The sequence below is a fragment of the Anopheles stephensi genome, chromosome 2 (assembly GCF_013141755.1).
Source record: "Anopheles stephensi strain Indian chromosome 2, UCI_ANSTEP_V1.0, whole genome shotgun sequence".
Classification (NCBI taxonomy): Eukaryota; Metazoa; Arthropoda; class Insecta; order Diptera; family Culicidae; genus Anopheles; species Anopheles stephensi.
Window position 1 is genome coordinate 50,794,167 of NC_050202.1, and position 15,399 is coordinate 50,809,565.

General features: G+C 46.9%; 1 protein-coding gene across 3 annotated transcripts in view; it reads left to right on the plus strand.

The window, feature by feature from the left end:
- The first annotated feature begins 376 nt into the window (after window positions 1-376).
- LOC118502576 (neuropeptide SIFamide receptor-like) overlaps window positions 377-15,399 on the plus strand; it is a 118,201-nt gene continuing 103,178 nt past the window's right edge. The window contains exons 1-2 of one of the 3 annotated variants that reach the window (XM_036034902.1): window positions 377-1,733; window positions 11,226-11,514. In XM_036034902.1, the coding sequence (XP_035890795.1) occupies window positions 1,554-1,733; window positions 11,226-11,514 (469 nt within the window). In that variant the 5' untranslated portion in view covers window positions 377-1,553. Of the gene's footprint in view, window positions 1,734-2,740; window positions 2,875-11,225; window positions 11,515-15,399 lie in introns of those variants that run through there. The other 2 variants (XM_036034905.1, XM_036034903.1) reach the window with 2 other exon arrangements.

The following is a 15,399-nucleotide window of genomic DNA, read 5'->3' on the forward strand; positions in this document are numbered from 1 at the left end:
GCGTGGTACGCTAGGCAGGAACATTCGGGACAGGCATTGCGGGAAGCAACCGTGCCGAACGCGGACAAACCATAACCAGACGCAACAGCAACACGGCCCGAAGGAGCAATAGCAGCCTCGGACGAACAAAACAAAACCGGGTGGGAAACACGCTCCGCTCGTCAAACTCGATCCCTTTCCAAGCTACGCGCCCTGGGAAGATCTCCGGAGCGAGGCAGGTGACTCGGATAATAAAAAAGCCGTTTTTGAACACACACACACACACACGTACTGCACGCTCACGTCGGCTGCCTGGGAACGGGAGGGCGGAGGAGTACGAGCCTCCGGTGCTGAAGGCGCGAGCCCAATCGGGATCGGGTCCGGATCGGGTTTGTTCTCAACCAGTGCCACCAGGCAGGGAAGGAGAGTGGCGGTTTTGCGACGAGGTGAACGTGCAACGAGCACGACGGCCTAGACCACGGACGCTGACGGTGCTGTCGGTGCCATCACTACGTTTACGGCTGCGAGGGTGACCATATCGTGCGCATAGATCATCATCATCATCGTCGTCGTCGTGCTGAATCGACACGCTGGCTGGCTGGCTGGTCCCTAGCTGGTCCCTGTCCCCCGCCGCGACAGCTCATCACCAGGATCGAGGTCCAGGGTTTCGATTTTTCCGTTCGGTTCCGTTTTACAAAAACCTCTTGTTGCTTGGATGCGCTCTAGCGCTCCGTACCTACGGCTAGTTCCGGGATGTTCGTCAGCTGGACCACAACCTCGATGTCGGTGTAGTCGGTCGCTCGCTCGCGGTTCGCGTCCAGAGTTCAACGGTCACTGGTGGTCAGTAACGTCCGGTCGTTAGCCGTCGAAGGTACACCAAAAGCAGAAAACGGAAGTCCACGCCACCCAACCCCTTAAAAGCTAAACCGGGGCTGTTGAAAAGCTCGATCTTGATCCACCGAAAGCGTTCTGAGCCAAATATAGGTCATCATCCCGCACGCCTTCAGTGGACATAAATTGGTAGGTTTAAGGTTTTTGTACAGCAGCATCCCGATGCTGGATGGTGAGTGAAGTTTGGTGTTCTCAAGTGGTAGAAAAGTGCAGCAGAATTGTGAGTTGTTAAGTGTGTTTTTGCCCGCAACATGTCTGGCACGAGCAGGACTCTGGCGAGGAATTACGTGTGTAGCTAATAGAGTTAAGGCATCTAGCCGACTTTTGCCGTTGCGTGTGAACGTTTGAAGGAGTTCCCGAAAGCTCCGGGTAGTGTTTCTAGTGCGTTTGTGTCGTTCCCGAATCATTCCTAAACCCAACCGTGGTGCAAAAGATGAACGTCGGTAGATCGGTAGTCGTGTTGTGCGGTCCGTGGCTCGATCGTAGCGAGCCTCAGTGTTACCAGCCAACCAAAAGCTTCTGTCAGGACAGTAGCTAGGTTTTGCGGGGCAGCCCGCTGAAGAGTGCGTTCCGTTGCCGTGATCCGTTCGCTACGTCGTACCGCGGTTTCTTCCGGCGGTTGTGCTTTCGGGATCGTTTTGCAAAAACTGTTTTAGCACTGTCAGATGTAAGCGTGGTGGTGCATGAGAGATAAAGTGCCCTTGCTAACCGCCCCGATGGAGCTGGGCGGCGAAGTGTTTACGATGGGGCTGGCCCTCAAGCTGCAGAAGGTGCCGCCGGGATCCGGGATGGTCGATTTCACCGAGTTCCGCCGGGAAAACTCCAACACTGCCACCTATGCCAGCGACTGGGACAGTTACCAGGTGAGTGAGTGAGCTAGTGAGGCACTCCATCTATCGAGGTTACCTGCAGTCCTTAAATACAGACCGAACTTGCCGACACCGAAGAAGCCGTTTTTTTTGTGGTCGCCTTTTGTAGGTGGACCCCATTTTCTTGCGGAATCGAACATGCCTGTGGCATTCATGCATTATTATCAGTTTATTGATTGAAAATCATTATCGACATCAGGACCCGATGGCTTGTGCATACCGATGCACAACTAGGTACCTGAGTCCCGGGGCCTGGCAGAAAACGCAAAGCTTTCGCTTGTGTAGGAAAATCGCCACCCCTCAACCGTGCGCATGTTTGTGTTTGCGTCCGTGTTTGCAGTTGTATGTGTGTGTGTGTGTATATTGGTTTGCATCGGCGGCTGCAACCAGCCTTGTTTGTTTGGTGGGTCCGTTTTGCAACGAGGGGGAGTGCGGGCAGGCAAATGTGAACGTTTGCTCGGCACGGTGCTCATTAATGGTGGTTTCAGCTACGTTCGACTGCTTTCATCGTTTCTTTAGGGGTTGGGCAAGCAACATCGAATAATGCATGTTGCACCTGTACCGGACTGTTAAAACTAACTAACTCGACGTGGAAAAATAAGTTCCCTAGCATAAGTGCTCGATGGAGATATGCTGCACGTAGTGTCAATTTATGTGGATTTAATTCGATGTTTGTAACATTATGGCAAGACATCATCGAACCCACTTTTGAAAACTTTATTTATGCTCTCTTAATGCGGTAATAAATGCAGCAATGCGGAGATTCTTATTGAAGGGTTTTTGAGGAAAAAACAGGTAATTACCTGTTCCGGCAAAAAGCACAACCACTTACCGGGTATGCTTTCGATTCACTTGACTCAATACACCGCGGACGCTGAACGGTTCGTCGAAAATCGATCGAACTAAACGCCCGAAAGTATGCAATTCGTTTAACATGGCTTCCATGATGCGTTGACAGCTTTAGCGTTGTTTTGACGGTTATGCCAGTTTGTTTACATATGGTGGCAAGTAGTGTTGTATAGTGAAAGTGTAATTATCTGTGTCTTAAACCCCTTTTACATAACAAAAAAACAGTGAAATAAGTCGTTTTCTGTGCACGGACAGTGATGGAGTTCTTCCCGACCAGCCAAGCCATGTAAATATACAAACGAAAACCACAAACAGAACGCTACGGCACAAACAGTGGCCGAAGTTCGCGCTTAATCAAGTGAACACCGAACCGCAAGTATCTGTAAAACGGCGTAACAAACTTCCGCCACAACGGGTCGCCCTTCCGTTCGCACGAGCCCGCCTGCCGCATTCCGTTGTGAACGGCGGTGCGGCGTACCCAAATGTGTGCGCGATTCCGAAACCTTTGTCATCCGGCGTTGGGTAAATTTATTCGAAATGTCTCTTTCGGAATAGGAAAAACGGGACAAACGTAGCCACCGCTGCCCGTCAGCTTAACGTGCGAGCGCCTCCCATCCCTCTCCAGGGGGACAGGGCACCGAAATTAGGTCACCGCTAATTGGAATGTAGTTTTCCGTCTTGAAGGACATTCGGCTGTGATTGCCAGTTCGGCGGCGGTTCTGTTTGGTCGTTTCCTCTTGAAAAACAGCGAGCGTTATGTGCCACGCGTGATTGCTGCGGAGAAGGTAATGGGTGTGTAAGGCGCTGTAAAGGCACACACACAAAAAAAAAACGACGGCGCAAAAGACGGACGGACTAAACCATACCACATCACGGAAAGAATGATGGATAAAGCTACCAGGATAATGGTTAGGGATCGTGCCAAATGATGGCAGGACGGTAGACCGGAGGGGGGTATTGATGTTGTTTCTGTTGGGAAGCGATTATTATTTCCGCCCGGGAAGTCGTACAGATTTCCTGGCCACGATAGGGCCAGTGCACATCGCCGTCATCATCGACATCGTGTGCTGGGTTTGGTTGGTCGGTTCCAGCAGCGAAAGCCTGGCAAAAGCTGGATTGCTTGACGCGCACTGGCGGATGATCGGGGAAAGGGTTTCGTTCTTTATGGTTATGGCTGCTTGAGATCGCGAGAGAAGCAATTAACGATCGAAGGAGATGGATGTTTTTGTTTCGATGGTTCGTGGAGCAGAAAGCGGCAGCAAATCAATTACCGCTGGGCGAGGCGAACCCTAATTTGTCCACGGTTGGATAAGACGGAAGCTACCAGTGCCGTTTGGAGGCGAAGTGCAGATAGATGGCACGGCTAGAGAACTGTGGTTATGATTTGAAAGTGGAGAAATGCACAAGCGTTAAGGGACTTGCCATATGAATTGGACATTCTTTCCCTCTGGAATGTCCTTCGCAGCAAGATACGCCATAGTGCGCCTACGATTCGAATCCGAATTGATCGATTGCATTGTAAGTGTAACGTGCATGCATCGGGAAGAACGGTCACCGTGCACACTGAAACACAGAATACAAAACGAAAACGGCGCTGCAAATTATGGTCCAAATAATTATCCGTCTCTCCGTCCTGCCGTCGTTGTCGTCGTTTCCATTCGCTCTGAGGGAAAGTTTCCCTGTCCGTCGTATATGGCAAGTGACATACTCACACGCACGACACACACACACACACACACACACACACACACACACACACACACACACACACACATTACTACTGTCTCGCGTCGATACGGGCCGACCGTTACCTGCTTTGAACGAAAGCTTCGGGGGAAAATGGTAACAATGTTGGCAGGTTACATAACGATCAACCGCGAAGCGAACGGCGACCGATCCTTTTTTGTCCTCCCCCACCACCCCCCCACCCCCAGTTATGTGTGCCCGTTTATGTGTGTGTGTGTGTGGCAAACGTCAAAGCGCGTTAACTAACCGCCGTGCCAGCCGCCACCATTTATCCATCATTTACTGGTTTTAGCTCGGTTTAGTCCCTGGGAAAGGTAAAAGGTATGAAAGGTCTCGCGAGACTGGCGGAGATCGGCAACGCCGACAGGTGCAACCAGGTCCAGCTACGCTCTGGCTATGCATACATCAGTAACACACACACACACATACCAACACGCATGCACACAAAGACCGGCATCGCTCTGTCAATTACCGGAAATGCAGACCGACGAGGCGAAACTAACGATTAAATAATGATTCTTTATGCAACTGCACCGTGTTCGCGTTTCCGCGCAGGGCAGCCCTCCTTCCCTTGCTGCCCTGGGTTCGTGGAAATCAGTGGCAGGGTTAGCAGTTTTCGATGGAAATCTGGGCCGCTATTTATTCACCTTCGCCAGCAAAACCCGGCGCAAAACGCGAACCCCCGGGTACAACATGCGGGCGGGCGGGCGAGTGAGTGAGTGAATGTTTGCCCTTTTCGTACGTACTCTCGAGCCGTTTGGTAGCGTAAAGATGGGACGCTAGGGAGCTGGCCGGGGTACGGTGTAAGTAGTCGCTTTTATCTCGAAAAGTGATTCGGAGCGTATACATATTTGGACATTTCTATTTTAAGTCCACGTCGCTCGATTCGGATTGGAGATTGTTTTGATAATTGGTAGACGGGAATGGATTGACGTATGGTAGGAGATTAGACATTGTTGCCGTTCTAGTCATGTGCGACGGTGTGCTTATGCGAGAGTCGCTCTGAAACATTAACTACCAAATGGATGTAGGCCAAAAACCCTGTTGGTTTTGTTTGCGTCAGGCTACTTGCTTGCTTACTTGGCATGCTGCCGAGATCCTTGAAATCGCTCACGGTCTCCCGTCGTTGTCTGTCAGTTTAATACCTGGGGCTTCCCGGCGAATTGTATGCTGTTACTTTATTTGAATTCGGGCCTGTAATGGCTCCTATGTCAAGTCTTCACGGGCTATATTATCTTATATATTATCTAATGAAACTGGATTTCAAATGAGTGAAGCAAAGCAGTAGCGATTCTGATGGTAGATGCGGTAAATTAGATCCCCGATCTCCATAAGGTAGGACCGAAAAACGAATCCCACCCAGACAACGCAGGACTGACTATTCAGTTACCAAGAGTAAAACCAAGCGAAGGAAAGCTAGGTTTGGCAGGGCGCGAGACCTTTAGAGGCTGTAGTGCCAAAAGAAAAGAGGAGATTTGTTAGTTCTATTAGTTTTTTTCTCTAAGCGAGATGAAGTTGGAAATTTTAAGGCACATCTGTGCAGCTTCTTATTACCACAAATACTGGCCACCTAATAGTGTTTATTGGGGGGGTTCTTCAAATGCAGTAGAAGTTGCATGGGAAGAATCAAGGATTTATCGTTGTTAAACTTGAATCTTGGGGTTTGAGCTTAGATCTTAGAATATCCTAGGTAAGAGAGACATAGTTTGAACAAAATAACCACCTCTGTCTAAGACGAAGCTACTCCTATTGCAATCGTTCCGAATGATTGCGCCCAATTTACCCAATACAAATTTTCAAGTGAACATCTAATGAAGGAAGTCAATACGGTGTTAAGCCGTAATACTAGAAATACAAAATATCTAACAAAGGAACATTCCGAACGGTTTTGGGGCCTATACCTAAGAGCCAGCGATCGCTAAAAAGCTAAAGACATTCAAAAAATTTATCTTAGGAACAACAATCGCGAGATGGTCCCTTGGAAGAAGCGATAGCGACGCCGGTCTTCATACCCATCCCGATCGCCTCCCCGTACGCAGGACTGACTATCCAGCTATACGGATAAAATAAAGTCACAGAAAGCCAGAAATGATAGGCCACGAGACAATTCATAGATGTAGTGCTAAGGAAGAAGAAGAAGATTTAATTGTAGTAGGGTCACTTAAAAGAAGATACAGAATGCTTGTAGAGTGTCTTTTGGACTTGGTGTTCCAGTAAAATTGATTTCATTGAGTAGAAATGTTTTCATTACCTTCCAAAACTAGTGTCGCTTGCAAATGTTATTGGGTTTTTTGTGACTGTTCCTTAAAAAGGCGATAAGATTATCTACTGTTATTAATACGCATAGTGCACGTGACACTTAGAAGCCCTTTTTGCTCTCATAATTTCGCAAATCTTTAACCGTATTCATCGAACGCCATTCAAATGTGAATTTAATATGGTATTAAACTTTAGTCATATTTTCTTAGAGCTCATCGATGAGGAACTCTCAGTTACTCTCTACCAAGAACTATCTTGCTTGTTTTCTTTAAACATTCCTTTATTTTTACAATTATTTTCGAATACTTCGAAAGCTCCATTGTCGCTCTGCATGGTGCAATGCAGAGCATCAAAGCCCCCCCCCCCCCTCCATAATCTCAGCCTCTTCGAGATCGATGGCTGTTATTGAATTTTAAAATTCAACATTCATCAGCAGATCTCCGGCGCGAAACCATACGAGCTCGCTTGGATGTTTCGGTAGCAGCCATTGTTGTGATAGATTCTGGCTCATCACACTCGGCCCTTTTCTTCTTCCCGGTACCGAAAAATGGCATATTTGTCGAAGGACGAACCAGTCGTTGTCGGTGCCGCCACAGTGCTGAAAGTATGTTCGAACCGGAATCGTATTGAAATACCGGACACTCGAAAACGATTTCAAAAACCCCCGCTTTTTCTCGGTGGCAGGCGGGTGCCCGGGAGGGGGGAACGGTGGGGATTGATGGGAGAATTATGCAAAATTTATGCGGTATCATTCGCACTGCGGAGCGGACTATTACCCCGGGTGTGTGCTCGCCCACACGCGCCGGCTGGATAAATCGGAATTCCGGACAAGTAGTAGCATCCCGCAAGGTGTGTAGGAATCGGTCGAAGAAATCCTTTTGCGAGAATGTCCGCTTTAGTCGATGTGTGTGTATGTGTGTGTGTGTGGGAGAGATGTAGTTCTGCATAGCCAGTATATAATGCAGATCAAACATGGCCCAAAGTAGTACTTGGGAGCGTACTATCGATCCTCATTTTGAATGCGTAAAAGCGTGTAGGAAAATGCAACTCGTGAGGTCATTTGTTTTCACAGAACAGAAGGGACGTTTGAAGTTTGAGCCCCGATTTTATCGGGCGGAAGTAGTGGGTGAATGCGGTGGTGGTGTCGTGCCCTTCTGTTTTCCGAAGTAAATCCGAATCGATCTGTAATCGAGCTGCCCACAATTGGCGCCATTGCAACAGAACTATAGCGAAGATAATTTGTTCGCGATAAGTGCTGCAGTCGATGCAGTAATGGACGTGGACTGTGTGTATTGCCCCGGGGGGTGGGCAATCCCGATCCATGAACCGATAGAGTGCTCGCACTGGATCGGAATGGAATCAGGAAATGACCAAGGATGATGATGGTGGCATAATTTTTAACCTCTTTTTGCCATTCTCTGTCTCCGGGCCGGTGGTGGTGGGTGCCTTGCGACAAGTAATGTGATGTGGCCGGTAGATAGCTTCTAATTGTTGTTTGGCACAGTGAATTGTGGTAAATGGAAGTGATCTGATAATGACCGTTGTAGGATCGATCTGGTTGGGTCAAAAGATTGGAAGCGTCCTTAGGGCTGCAATATCCCTTTATGGAAATCGACAATGTATCGGTTTTCAGTTTCCAGTCTGTGGGAAACTAGAGAACCTCCACATCAGAAGAGACTCTACGATGATAAATACTTAAAGTTTATTTTTTTGTAAAATGATAAAAATATATTTATTTAGTTCAACAACTGTTAAAATTAATACCGTAAAACGAGTGGGGAAAGTAATGTTCCAAATGACTCTTCAGATGGTCCATTATTCTTCAGATCTGGGTTTCCTGGAGTTATTCTCAGGGCCGATTCGGTAGAGTCTTGCGTGTTGAGCTCGCGAACTGGAGTATGTACTCCGATTGGTTAGAGGAGACGGAGTACTCATCCAATGAATACTGCAGTCAACCTAGGCAGTGCAGATCTTCCTAAGATCTTCATTTTAAGGCCCTTTTTCTTCCTTCTTGTACCTCACTAATTTGGATCGTGGTCTGCACGTGATACATAGATTTTCATCGTCATTTTTCGCGCTATCTCTCTCTCTCCATCTTCTACACCAAACGATCTCTTAAGGTCATACCTGCCATTTCTGGCTAACTAGACTTAATGATACTGACGGATAAATTTGGATAGACTAGACTTAATGATTCTGACCGATAAAGTTGGATAGTCAGTCCTCATTACGGGGTGAAACTCAGATCCTGCCGTATGAATTTACTAATCCTAATCTTAATTCCTGGAGCGGTCTAGTGACCGAGGCGATAGTGGCGCCGGTCTTCACACGGCTCCACGAGCGGCACGGATAGAGGCTCAAATCTCATCCGGATCGTAAGTATCGTATATCCAGTTACGGGTAAAATCAAACCATGGAAATCCAGTAATGGCAGACCAAGACCCTTAGAGGTTTTAATGCCATAGAATAAGCAGAAGATTCCTAATTCCTTAAATTAGTGTTGTATCGAGCAGTTTGTTTTTATTAAAGAGGCGCCCTTCGAGAGTTGAGTCTGTGAGTTGAGCTGACTCAGGACTAATAGCTATTGGCGGACATTTAAACTGAGAGCAGAGCATGAAAGAGTTAACAAGTTGGAGAAAGATTTAAGTTGTGAAGACAGAGCTGTCTAGTGATGATAGAGGCAGAGTTCCATAGTGAGGCCAGAGATTCACAGAGAGCATCACAATCCGAGAAGAACTATAAAGTGGAGACAGAGATGTCAGTGGAACACGGTGACGACAAAGCTTCATAGTAAGAGCAAGCTTCATGAATGCTGAGTCAGTTTTTAAAAAGTAGAGCAAACTCAACTCGATTTATTGAGGTGAGGCCGCAATGTAGTTCGCGGTATTCACTGTAAGAATATGATTGTCAGTAAAATAAATGCAGCTGTACAGGATTCGTTAAACTAAGATAAATAGTGGCACAAATCAATGCACAATGTATTTCTGGATGTATTTTAGTTTTCAATCAGCCAAAAAGGCAATAAGTGTTTTGGCATTTTATTATCGGGTGATGGATTCGTGCGTATGTGCATTTCGTATGCATCGTAGCTTGCCGAGCAGCTTAAATCACAAACCCCCGAAAAACCTGCCTAGAATCGCTCATTTAGCATGAAACCGATGGCACACTCAAACGATGTAACGAGCGTTTGGAGATGGACGAAACTTTTCGATCCAATCTGTGGATGAGCTTTTTTTTGCCTCTTCTGCCCTTCTTCTGACTCGTTGGCAGGCCGGTCCAGTACCGGTGCGCGGGGTTTTCGTAAAGATCTGTGTGACGTGCAAAACTGTAAACTTTTCCATCCCTTCTCCCTTCAGCCTGCTCTAGCCAGACCACCACTCGCACCCGTAGCGAAGTGAATCAAAGAGTATTTTTTATTGCTCGAGGCACTTCTGGCTCTGGTTCTTCGTGCTTCTTGCAGCAGAAGCCCACAGCACGAGAGCAGCGGGCCGAGTGTAAGCGAGTCTGCTTCTCTTATGCATCCATTTTTGGGACGGAGCAGAACTATAACGAACTAAGAAGCTTCTCATCGTTTATTCCTGGTTCGGAACGACTTTTCCCCCTGCCTCCTCGTAAAGCTGCTTCGCTTCCGGGCGTGTTGTCGTAGTCCCGTCCATGGTCCTGCCTGCGAGATCCAAATGGACTTTTATAATCTCTGAATTTGCCAGCCAGCCAGCCAGCCAGTCGTTGTTGGTGACCTTGGCTGTGAAATTGTAACTTGCACTTCCGCTGGCCACACTAAACCCCCCCCCTTCAACCACCCTTCGAATGCGTTGTTTCGTCTGGTGCACGATCGTCTCACGATCATGCCATTGTACGGTTTTAATCCATCACCGAGCCGTCGTACGGAACGTCCCGTCGCCCATGCCCGTTCGTTTCCGGCGTCCCGGATTTTGGGGATGCATTCGGCATCACCTCATCCCGTTGTCCTTCACACGAGGCTAGCAGCAGCATCGGCCGAGTGCCGTTTGGCTTAGAATGTGGCACAAAGTTTACTTTTCGCTGCCGACACTGACAAGTCGAAATGGCATCGGTATGGGTAGCGCTGGTGACGAAGATGGAGGCGCCCAGCTTCCCGTAGTTAGTGCGGAGCGGAAGGATTTCTTCTACTTGGTTGCGTCCGGCCAAAAGAAGTCGCTAAAGTGGAAAACTGTAAAAATGGAATCTGGGCACGTGTGTGAGCGTTAAAAACCAGATAACTCGTCCTCGGAAAATGATGCAAAAAGAGGAAGGAAAAAAAAAAACGCTCGATGAAAGTGGAGTTGGAACGTGGAACGTGTTGTTGCGAAAGCGGACGGTACAGTAAATGATTTATGGGATTGTTCTAAAATCGGCCTTTCCGGCACAGCTTCCCGGATGCACAGGATTGGATGTTATTTGGCAATGTTCTGCCATTTCTTTTCGCGTTCTCTCTCTCTCTCTCTCTCGGCTTCTTGGGGATTTCTTTAACGACAGCGGGGTGTTTTTTACCGGTTAAATCTAATTTTAGCATCGCAACTGTACTTGTCCACCTATCACTTGAACCCCTTCGGCCTGGCGTACGTGATGGATTGGTCGACTAATCTCTCGCTCTCCGGTGTTTTGTCTTTCCAGGGTTCGGATGTGGCGGGCATCAGCAGCAGCAGCAACAACACGGCCGGCCCGTTCGAGGAGTATGAGCTGTTCTACCGGCACTCGTACACGATGACCGCCGTCTACTGTGTCGCGTACTTTATCGTCTTTATTGTTGGGCTGGTTGGGAACAGTTTCGTGATCGCGGTCGTGTTTCGGGCACCGCGGATGCGCACGGTGACAAACTTCTTCATCGTGAACCTGGCACTGGCGGACGTGCTGGTGATAGTGTTTTGCCTGCCCGCGACACTGATGAGCAACATCTTTGTGCGTAAGTACTGCCCGATTATCTTGGTGACGATCAATCTGAATGTCGCGATCAGCGACTATACGTGAAAGAGCGAGTATATGGACACTCTAAATCTCCTTTGCTTTGAAATCAATTTGGAAATCCGTTACTCGCTACACCAGTACGTGAGGATCTTACTTGTACGCTATGATTTATTTAATAATTGCCCGCTCACTGGTCTTTCTGCCTCCATTTTATGTGCTTCAAGAAACGATCCCATGTCTAGTTGATTGTTTGGGCGTATATTGTTTTACAGTCTCTTATAATCTACGCTATCATACGTGAGCCACCAGCGCGGGACTATATGATTCTACTAGCACCCCACATCGTTCTATCGCTAATCGTGTACGTCTATGCACTTTTCTAATTGGTTCCTACAAACCATCTCTACGTCTCCCTGTCACGACTCTCCCATACCAACGAGTCAATATTGATGGGCGCAGTATCGATCGATCGATAACATGCAGGAGCCGTTGTTGCGGTTGACCGAAGCGCTATGATTGCTACCGTCGTTTTTTGTTTGCTGTTCGTTATACTAAACGGGGTTGACCAGCGCATGGACTTTCGCGATGGAAAAGAGCTCTTCCGGTGGACTGTGAGTCATCAATGTTTAACTGATCCACCTCGGAATTTGTTTTTGTTCTATTGTAGATGGGTTCACTAGACTTTTTTTATGGGCGTTTAATAATCTGGTATTTAGCAGTACGGCCAGACTTTCCTTCAAGAATAAATAAAAAAATAATCCGGTGGTTGGTATTATCAGTGAAGAAATTTTTAAATTGGATCGTAATCCGGTATTAATGGATGGTTGATAAGGAATGCTATTGTGATGGCTTCTCTTCATGCGAATAGCCTAAAGATGCTTTACGAGCTGTATTATCTGGTGAAATTCTCATAACATGATCAAGCTACATGAGATGAGTCTAATTTGCTGCATGATGGTGAGATCACCTTACAACTCAAAGAGCTCGTCATTGTATTATTCGTTCTTTTGAATTCGAATTTTGACGAAGAACGTTCGTCCGATTCGTTCTTCTGCACATACGGGACCAAATATCCTTTTGGGCATCTTTCTTCCAAACGCAACTCCGAGGAATTTATCAGTTTTCTCATGTGGGTGAAGTTTGGATGACTTTAAGAGTGCGATCACCTATCCTTGCATGTGCCATCATCAATTTGGTTTTGGTCTCGAGGATTTCTACCCCTAGAGTTTGTGAAGTCAGTTAGATCCTTTGTTAAGCTTTTGCTACATGAGAGACCCTCAAACCAATAGGGAATATGTTATCATCGTATGAGAGGGCCTGGATTTACTTAACGATAATTGTCAACCTTGAAGCTAAGCAGGATGAATATTCAAATTAAAAAGAAATGCAGAAAATTGAATGATTTTCCGATCGTCGCCTGTAGTTTATCTCTGTGCCTTGTGCCAAAATCACGTGGTTTTACATATCTTGATCAAGGATGCTAAAAAACTTTTTTTCCTTTTCCAAACCGAGACATTTCCTTCTCCAAACCGTAAAAGGGCACCTTATCCCGGGCGAACTCGACTGTAAAATACTTGTTTACAAACAAAACTTAAATTGCCTCATATTACGATGGAGACGCCCAGTCCTTTACTCTTCTTAAATTGTATTCGATGTTGCTCTTATGAATTGCTACATGAAAATTATAATACTATTTTTGAAATATTCCTTTGAATGTGTATATAAAATATGAATAAATCTCATCTTGAAATCAAATTTGAAATCAATATCAACTCGTTAATCCAACATCTAATGGATATTGAATTTGTTTGACTCAAAAGCTGATTAGAGATTAAATTTTCAGTTCTTCATACGTTTTCAAAAATCTAACACTCCCCAAGGTCAACCATTCTGCGTGCAAACCAAACCAAACACAACTATCGCCATTTACTTTTTTTTTCTCAGCTGTCGATAACGATTTCGATCGAGCGGCAAGTAACTGTTTGACCTTTTGCACGTACAAAAAAGTGGAACGGACACAAAAACAAAACAAAACAAAACAGCAACAACAACGGTGGACGACAAATGCACAAAAATCCATTACAGTTGTCCATCTGAATATTGGAAAATCGTAGCTATTTGATGGGGTGTAGATTTATCCCCAGCCATTCCCTGTATTCCTGCCATGCGCTGCTGTGCTTTTTCCCATCGTTTTGCAAATGTGTGTGTGTGTGTGTGTGTGTTGTCGATCTTCCACCAGTTGAGATAAACTACCCGCCAGTCTGATTTACGTTCCGGTGGTGAAAAAGTTTTAGGAAGGTTGTTGTGAAACTTTTATTCCCATTCCCTGCAGCAGCAGCAGCAGCAGTGGGTAGCAGTAACACAGAACCGGCACAGACAGTTTCGTTTCGTTGTGTGGTTTTGGCCATCGGTCCGTGTCGAGTGCTGTGTTGATGATTTTTGTGGACAACACATTGGCGTTGGAAAACAATTTCACTGCTGACATTGCAACCAATTAAAAAGACATTAAATTCACTGCTGTGAAGAACGGGCCGTGAGAGAGTGAGAGAGGGAGATATAGAGAGAAGGACGATATGGGATAGAGAGTTGAAAAAAGTTGCCTCTCTAATCCATTTTTTCTCCCCCGGCTCGGCGGGCACAAAATGCAATGGGGCTAAACAAAAACTAATTAAATTCTATAAATCAGTGTCCTGTCTGGTGTTTGCCCTTCAGCTGCAAGCAAATTCGTTATGGCCTTGATGTGTAGCCCTGTTCCCCCCGGTTCATCCGTGTCTGGGATAAATTCCCCCCCCCCCCTTCCCAACTGCTTGTTCGAGATTTCCTGCTTGGGGTGTGCTGGTTGGTAAGCGTATCGGCACGAAATTAGTGTCTGCCAGCAGAGCCAGGGAGAACTGAATCGAACTGTACTGTGCCACCGATAAGTTTTTGTGCTGCCAAATGGCACAAGGGCTTTGTGGGGAGGGGGGGCTGTGGACTGTGGTTTGTAACTATTAATTTCGAAACGTTCCAATAAATAACCACCTTCACGAACGTCACGATGCACCAAGCTGGAAGGTGCTACGTACGTAATGGGAACTCACCAGCACAAACCCGGTAATGACCAACCGTGTGCACTATAATTTCAGCTCTGTGTGTGTGTGTGTGTGGAAAGTTTCGTGTCAAGTTGAGCTCACCTCTCAATGTCGCATTGAGTGAGGATAGTTACTGAGAGAAATGCGCATCTTGGCGAGCAGACCAACCTACACATGGTGCATTCTTCCTACCGATGACGGGATGGCGGGACCCTTGCCTGTACAAGCGATAGTCAAGGGTTGGGTGATATGCAATCGGATCACTTTTGGAACCATCGAGGTGTAAATATTGAAACATCATGTTACACTGTGCATGCTGCGAACAGGAAAACAAAAGCAAAAACAAAAAATGGCCAAAGGTGCAATTGCTGCACATCGTCGCCATACACATACGGTCGGATGACTTTATTGCGCTTGGGCGGTTCGTGTGCGCTCTCCTTCGGTGGCGATCCGTTTGGCCAATCTTTTGCACCGCCAGTACCGTTGTTGGGTGCCCCTGTACGGTTCAGGTGTAATTCTTTTGTCATCCATTCGGGGGCATCCGATGAAACCGATCGGTCCTGTCCGGATCCGCGTGGGAAGGCAGTCAAATATTCATCTTTGCGTTTGGAGCAACTTTTTTGCTCCCCATACTCGCTCACTCACCTGCTGGCATTCGACACGATCTGGGAGCAATTGTCAGCTGTGGCGGAAGTGCATCGTGCAAGATCTCACTCCGCCCTAACACCGTCCTACGCCGTAAGTGTGGGATGTGTCTGGTTTTTGTCGAACTTTTTTTTCTTCAGCGAAATACATTTGCCAACATGTAAACG